The 8,346-nt window shown below is 41.3% G+C and overlaps 1 protein-coding gene across 1 annotated transcript in view; it reads right to left on the bottom strand.

The window, feature by feature from the left end:
- Positions 1-3,173: 3,173 nt before the first annotated feature.
- grk6 (G protein-coupled receptor kinase 6) overlaps positions 3,174-8,346 on the bottom strand; it is a 56,801-nt gene continuing 51,628 nt past the window's right edge. The window contains exons 14-16 of the mRNA XM_031750294.2: positions 6,018-6,155; positions 5,075-5,209; positions 3,174-4,822 (exon numbers count right to left, since the gene is read on the bottom strand). Coding sequence (XP_031606154.2) covers positions 4,772-4,822; positions 5,075-5,209; positions 6,018-6,155 — 324 coding nt within the window. The 3' untranslated portion in view covers positions 3,174-4,771. The remainder of the gene's footprint in view (positions 4,823-5,074; positions 5,210-6,017; positions 6,156-8,346) is intronic.

Raw genomic sequence — 8,346 nt, 5'->3', positions numbered from 1 at the left:
CTTCTCCTTGAGCCGTTCTGTGTTTCTTCTACACACAGTTTCTGCTGTGGTTTACCTTCTAATGTGTGGCTATCATTTGGAGCTGGACGCCACTGAGTCTGTCCTTAACCGACCAATCAGCACACATTAGGGCTTTATGGATATTTTTGTCTAGAAACTGGTATAAATAAAACTTGTAAGCTCATGTCTGCATGCGTAGATCGGCTCTGGCTACATTCAGTGGAAGTGATGTGCTTCCTTCTTCCAGTGAGTCTGTGTAACTAAACTTCAGAGGGCTCTACAGACCCCTGTTAATGAGAATGTGGTTGACATCAGCTTTTATCCTGTAATTTAGAAACAATAATATTATTAAATTAATCACAGTGACGACAGATGCAGGTGTACACTGTAACACTGATGTTTCCAAACTCTGGCTGTCATCGAAGCATTTCAAAACCGAAGAGCAGCAGTAATAATACTGGTAGTGTTGGCCAAAAACTAACTTAAGACTAACTTAAGACTTTTGCACAGTGCTGTACCTCACAGGGTTGAGTCATTTGTTTCTATTTTGCTTGGAAAATGTAAAATAGATGCAGCGATTTATTGAAACATGCAAACATACATGGAAATACAGCATGTAAGGCAAAAGTCAATATTTGGTATGATCACCTGTGTTCTTCAGCACAGTCTGAACTGTCTTTGACAGCATTTCTTTCAGCAGTCTTCAGGAATCCTTCTCCAGGCTCCCTGAAAGACATTTAAAGCTCTTCTTGTGATGTTTCTGCCTTTTGTTCTATCCTTGGTCAGCGTGATCTCACACTGCTGCAACAATGTTGAGGTCCGAGCTCTGGGGAAGCCGATCCATGACTGATGATGTTCCAGGTCAAGGTCATTATCGTTAATGAAAACTAACGAAATAACGAAAACTAGAAGTGAAAAAACATTTTCGTTAACGGAAATAAAAATAAAAACAAAAAAAGGAAAACTAACTAAAACTGTAATATGTGTTCACAAAACTAACTAAAATTAACTGAATTTATAGCAAAAATGTGTTTAGTTTTCGTTGATGTGTGCGTGTCATACAATAGTCAAGGGTGAAAATGAAGTTTAGTTTCCAGGTTTTTTTTCTTGCTGTGTCTCATTATGCCAGCAGGTGGCAGTACGTTAGTCGAGTCGTCTGTGTTGCTGCTCCGTCCACGCGCAGAATCATGTCAGGAAAAGTCTGGAGAAAGCGCCAGAGTCAAATTTGGGATTACTTTGAATATGACTGTGTTTTGGATAAAGCAAGTGTCTTGTAGTGGAAAGAGACAAATTATGAGGGACATTTCTAAAGGGAAAAAAAATCCCACAAACCTTAAAGTGCACTTGAAAAGCTCACACAAGAAGGCTAACCTAGCCTAGCTTACCTGGAGAAGGTAAGGGAGCACGCCCAACCCTCATCCCCAGAAACAGAAGCTAACCCCAGGCAAGGCAGCGTGATGCATCCCGAGACAACAGGACTGGGATATCTACATAACTGTGTGAGTCAATTGCCGTAACACCCGGTGCTGCAAGAGTTAATAGTCTCATTGGGGCCAAGATGTACATTTTATAGTTGCCTGGTATCAATGGTTGTTCATCTGCCTTTATTTATTTATTTAAAGAGCCCATAGGTGGGAATGTGAGTTGTCTGTCTCTGCGTGTTAGCCCTGCGACAGACAGGCGACCTGTCCAGGGTGCAGGGTATGGTAGCTGGAATAGCAACATACCCAAGGATAAGCAGAAGAGAATGACTGATATGATGAAACTGGGATTTTGTTACACTTTATTGCAAACACAACTAAAACTATAACTGAAACTAATCAAAACTAAACTGAAACTAAGGATTTTCAAAAAAATAAAAACTAAACTAAACTAGCAAACAATTGGTAAAAACTAATTAAAACTAATATAAAATTGAAAATCTGAAGTCAAAACGAAATAAAAATAAAAACTAATGAAAATTGCAAAACTATAAACCCTGTTCCAGGTATCCAGGTATGCTTTCACTGCACTGATAGTGTGTTTTCAAAGGTGTGTTGAAAATACAGGCTGCTGCCAATCGGATCCTTTTCAGATGATATTGGCATTAAAATCTGATGTTACGTTTCTGGGGTCAAAATTTCATCAGTTTTGACAATTAGTCTCAGCGTGTTTTACAGACGGCTGTAGATACTCACTGCTGTACGTCTCTCTCTTCTGTACATATTTCAAAGAAAAGTGTTACATTTGGATTCATCAGCCTTGTTGTCAGTGATTTTCAGTCCAGCTCTGGTGTAATTTGGCACACACGTCCACTGAGACCCATAAAACAGTAGATGGATCAGCTGAAGGTCACATACAGGCCTAGATTTTCCCCTCTTTCTTAAGGTACTAATTTCAGCTAATCACTCTTTGAGAATCACCTTGTTAGTGGAAAAATGTGATTCTGTCTGTTAAACCGTGTTACCTTTGTAATTTTGCACAGACTTGACTAAAGAAATGGGAACAAATGTGTTTTTGCAGTTGGCTGCTGGTAAGTGCTTAAAGATACAATTTAAAATTGGATGTTTGCTAAGTTGTCTGTTAAATGTAGACAAAATGCTGGTTCATCCCTCGAGTTAGGTGCATTCTTTATGCTTAATGATTCATACGTCAGTGTTAATTGACTTAAGAAACAAAACAACATTCATTTTTAGTCCAGTCCTTATCAGGTATAAGGACTGGACTAAAAATGAGTGACAAAGCAGCCGATGTCCGAAGAAAAACATTAAAACGCCTTCAGGAAACCTGGAGGATTACGCGTGGCTCACAACTTTTGATATCACATTAACTTTTAAAAAAAACTGGATGATTTGTCCTTGAATGCTAAAAGCAGCAGGCGTTTCTTGCTTTATGGAAGAAACCATCAGTCACACTCATGTTTGTTTTTCCTGCACAGTGGGCACGCCCGGGCGTTTACTTAGCTGCATTTAATACATGATAAGGTCATGATTCACCTCAGTGATCAATCTCATTATCTGACTGGCTAAACGAAAATTCCATTTCATTCCATTTATTTTTTAACATTAGAGATATCAGGCGCACTAAAAGGTCAGGGGTCATGGAGGTCCATCCCATACTGGGATACTTACAGAGCCAATAACGGCTCAGTGCTCCAAATACCGACAAGCACAGATTGAGAAACACGACTAGTGCAAAGTGTCAAATCATGTTTTCTTTTATAAAACTTGGTGAAGAACGTCTTAAAAAATGACCGTATTTTATGGTACAGCTTTAATTCTGGAGCCAAGAGGAATGCTGACAGTTAAAGAATTCCACACGTTTTCCAAACTCATCCGCTACGGAGAATTTACATAACAGCAGAAACAAACGGATGTTTGTGAGACTTTGGCGTCTAGTTGGATCTGTTGTCCTAAAGGTCATTCTGCAGAAACAACATGGCAGCCATTCTGTACATTCAGAGGTATTTCATTTTAATAGCTTAGAAATAGAAAGCCATTGACTGTAACTGTCCAACTTCAGTCTCAGGGTTTGACCCCAAAGCTTCAGTTATTCTTGTTGTTTCAGTTTCAGAGTGACTGAGAGTTTGGACCGAGTAGAAAGAACCCAGAACAACTGGAAGCAGCAGAAACCCTGAGAGAAATCCAGTCTGCAGCACTAAACACTGGGATAAAAAGAAAAAAGCCTAATTGTTTTATCTGCAGTGATTTATATTTGGCAGTATGAGTCTGGTCTGGGAGCTACAGCACAGCATCAGGGACAGGATCTGGGTTTGGTGGGGGGTTGCAAAGCAGCTTGCACAGGCTGCCATCACAGGCAGTTTGTAACATGACCCAAAAAGATGAATCAGTAAAGTGAAGGTGAAAAATAAAATCTTTGGCCAACCAGATGTCTTGGTGGGTAAACTAAACCCCGGGCTGACTGTTGTTATTATCAGGGGTTAAAGGTGGCAGTTTGGAAACTACCAGAGCTGGTGTAACAGTTTTCTTTGCTGCTGCTCTGAATTTCAGCCGGTAAGTAATCATAGCTGCTTTCCAACCCTCGCCAGGATAAACCAGAGTGAGTGAAATGAAGGCACAATAAGGTCTTGGTAAATGCAGCTCTGAGTGACCAGGAGTGTTTAAAGGTGATCATTTCTATCTCAGAGTTTCTGTTAAAACTGGACGGCTCGTCTCCCATCACATCTGAAAACTGATATTTTACTAACAAGAGTGACTGAAGCTGCGCTGACACACACAAGGAGTCGATTGTCTCATGAAATCCATCGGAAAAAATTCTAAAAAACCCAAATGTTCAAACCCCGAATATCCCAGCTTGCAAACAAGAGAATAAAAAAGCCGTGAGGTTGGTCTCAGCAGGATGGAGGGCAGAAGAAGTGGTCACAGTTCACAGGCTGACAGTTTCCCTGGACAAAGACATGGAGGAATGTTCAGTCCTCACTTCACAGTGCCCTCAAGCAAGGCACTTCTACAGCAGGTGCTTATTCCAGTGGAGCTGCTTCGCAGCCAGAAGCAGCTCTCAGTTCAGTGTGTGAGTGGATGAAAACAAAAGCAAAGTCTTCCCTGGACAAATAATAACAACAAACTAAAAATAAAAGGCAAAACAAAAAAAACGAGTTCATTTTCTGTCTCCGCCTCCCGATTTGAACAGCAGATATTTCACACTTTTAAATAACATTAAACATTATGGCTATGATGAAAATTTACATTCTGACATTTAGATAGTACTACCGTAAAAATACAAATGTGCAAAAGTTGTAAACAAATCAGATCGTATGTGTGTGGTTTGTGTGTCACAGCCTGGTGGGCTCCTCGTCACTGTCGCTGCAGTTACCACAGCAGTCCTGCAGGGGGAGGAAGAGAGCACAGATGTTGCTGTCATTCACAGATGAATGAAGATCATTTTTCTATTGACTAAATTTGCTTCTTTCATGTATTTACTGGTCTTTTTTATTAACTCCATCTGTCTGTTGACGTAGCTTAGACTATACAGTTTAGTGTTTGCGTCCTTTGTGCTAGCTCACAGCTCGTGTGTGTTGATGGATGCCGGTAAATAAAAGAGCGGTGATGTTTTTGAGCTGAGGGAGGTTGCTCACATTTCTGCCGAACAGTCGCTGCAGGAGTCCCTGTTTGGGTGTTGGAGACGGCTGTCCTCTCCAGTCCAGGTCAGGAGGAACCGCCCCATCCTGGTAGAAAACGTTGAGCTCTGTGAAACACTCTGTCTCGATCATCTGCAGAGAAAAAGACAAAAATCTCAGAGCCTGTGCAAAAACACAAGGCAGTTAGGAGTTTGTCCTTTTTAACAGTAACATGGTCAAAAGGCTCGACTTGTTCTGGACAGCAGACGTTAGTGAAGCAGGTGGCAACAGATCTGATATGACATGAAAAAGGGATGAAGGTGGGTTGCAAAGCAGCCTGGAGATACTCTATGGCCTGCCTGGGTGAAGCTGTGCTTGATTTCTGTAACATTTTTTACATTTAAGACTATTTTTCAAAAGAACAAATAGAATGTTTGGTTACTCATGTAACCACGGTTTTGAGCACTGTATCTAATTACGTGGGGAGTGTGAACCATCCCGTAACTTCCGGTCTTTGCAAGAACTCATGTGCTGGTGCTTTAGGATAACTTGATGTACTTTCCTGTACTTGAAATGTAATCTTTTAATTATATCAATTAATTTAATTAGTTCCATCCACATATCCAGATTTCCTGGATATGTTATTTATTTTTTTTAAACCTCTGAAATCTGCTGAAAAGGTCAGGCGACTTTTCCTAACAGTCACCATTTTCTCGGGTGAACAGTGGGCGTAAAGACAAAGTGAAGACTGTGTTTTTCCAATTAAGTATTTTTATCCTCCTCCCACTGAGATGGAACACCAGCAGCAGCATGTTTAACATTTTCTCACTGCTGTTAGTCACATAAATGTCAAAAGCTCTAAAAATCATGATGCTGGTGGTAACATCATCAGGAGAACAAATTCATTTTCCTGGATTTTTTTTCAGCAGGAAGTCTTACAGCAGGAGTCTGAGTCTCTAACCTCGTTTTGCCAGGGAATGGAAACGCTGCCCGTGGACACTTTGCTGTAGAAAGACTCGTCCTTCGGCTCCAGCTCCACCCCTTTAACCGTGGAGAACTGCTCGATATCCAGCACGTCTTTACAGTAGATGGCCTGAGGCTGAAACACACAAACACACACAGCTGATAAGAATTCAAAGGTCATCAGCCTCAGCAGAGACAAGTTCAAACATCTCCAGTGATCTGACCCCACGTTTGCTTCCTGTCTCATTTTTGAAGTATTTATTGTGTGTTTTTGCTTCCTGACTTTGCGATCGTTTCCACCTGCGTCACTCCGAGTCTTTGCCCTCCCTTCGTCAGACCTTCTGTTTACCTCCAGCACAAGCCTGAGTTTACCTTTGCAGTCTTCTTTGGCTTTTATTGGGAACATCCTGCTTCACCCCACAGTGCCTTCAGTTTTTCTGAGTTCCTTTTTATGTTTTGCAACCTGCCAGTTTGCCTCCTCGGTGGCCTCTTTTGGAGCCACACCTAAAGGGGAAAGACACCTTGAACCCAAACTCTGCGTCTCTTTGATTAGATTTAAGCTCGCTCTGTACCTGCCCAACATGAAACCTGCTGTATGGAGCAGCAGCTTCACACAAATCACGCCAGGGCCTCGGAGACGCACTCAGTCACTGTGCTGTGGAGTGCTCCCATTGTACAGGCTCTCACTCAGTTATTATTAGATACTTGGCTCTCGCATTATCGGCTAACACCGGGGTTACTGCAAGAAAATCAGCGAGGGCCTCCCACCTGACCCCCTCAGAATCAGCTCCATTAATAGAGCCATGAAGTAGATTTTGTGCTTTTTAAGTCACCTAATACATTTTTATATCTACATGAAAACTTCCTATGAAGCTATGACGGTTCAAAAATGCTGAATAAATAACTGAATCTTCTTTTTTGAGCAGCTTCCTTTAGAGGTCACCACCGAGGATCATATCATCCTCAGTCACACCGAGTCTCTGCAGTTCCTCCTTTCTTTCATAAAAAATGCATCAGCTGATTCTAAGAGGGTCAGATCAGGATCTGGTTGATCTTTTATGCTATTTATTCTATGCTGTTTATTATCTACACCAGGGGTGGAGAACGCCAGGCCTCGAGGGCCGGTGTCCTGCAGGTTTTAGATCTCACCCTGGGTCAACACACCTGAATCACATGATTAGTTCATTACCAGGCCTCTGCAGAACTTCAAGACATGTTGAGGTAATTTAGCCATTTAAATCAGCGGACACATCTAAAACCTGCAGGACGCCGGCCCACGAGGCCTGGAGTTGGGGACCCCTGTTCATTATGATCAAGTAACAACACAAAAAAACCTCCAAATCATCCAGACTTAAGTGATTAAATTGATTTTATTACTTAATTTAGAGCAGCCTGGGTTTAAGACTGACCTTTGTCTTTGTTTGGATCAGTGATATGATTGGAGGCTTTTTGCTGTTTGGCTCACACTGGATTAGGACTGTGATGTTGGCTGATATTTAAAACTGTACAGACGGCTCCGATTGTTTTAACGGTAGAATCACAGAACCGTCTTTGATTCCAGCGATGTCCACATGAGGCAGTAGTGACCCCAGAGATGTTACTGAGTTTTGTATTTTTGTGATATTTAATGTTTTGAGTCATGAATTTGTTTCTTCTGGTGTATTTAGTATCACTGGTGGAATTAAACGTTTATTTTGCGGCTCTGTGCACAAACTCAAAGGAATCACAAATCCTTTTATAACAGTTTTTATGTTTTTATAGATTTTTAATCACCATCTGTGGAGTAGGTGGCACTCATAGGGATCATTTTGTGCAGAAGAAGAGTCATGTGATGATGTATGAAACACCTTTTGATTGGTTAGATGCTGCCTAGTCTAGTTTTTGCCCCTCCCCTTGTCTTCACCTGTCGCTGATTATTGTCAGCTGCTGTGTGCTTTGCTCCCTCATGCGCCTCGTTGTGCAATCACTGCTTCATCTATAAATAGTCTTGTTTGTTAAGACTTCTGTTTATGATCCCTGATTTGCTCGCCGCGTCCTTCCTGATTTCTCGTGTTTATTTTTGCATTTCAGGTTTTTTTTCCAACCTTTGAACTTTGTGACTTTGTACTTTTGAACCTTCCAAAATAAAGGCAAACACTGTACGCACTGACAGATACAGATTTCATCATTTATCTTCACTCAGGGAAACAAACATGAATGTGTGACAGATGAAGAGTCTCCCCTCAGTTTGGATCCTCAGTGAAGTCACAGATTTCACCTCAGGTTACCAACAAACCTGTTTTCAGGCTCGTACATGAACGTCAAGTCACAAACTTGTCAACGACTCT

This window comes from Oreochromis aureus, linkage group 10 (genome assembly GCF_013358895.1).
Source record: "Oreochromis aureus strain Israel breed Guangdong linkage group 10, ZZ_aureus, whole genome shotgun sequence".
In the NCBI taxonomy this organism is placed as follows: Eukaryota; Metazoa; Chordata; class Actinopteri; order Cichliformes; family Cichlidae; genus Oreochromis; species Oreochromis aureus.
Note: the sequence above shows the minus strand (reverse complement) of the source record. Positions and strands in the feature narration are given on the sequence as shown.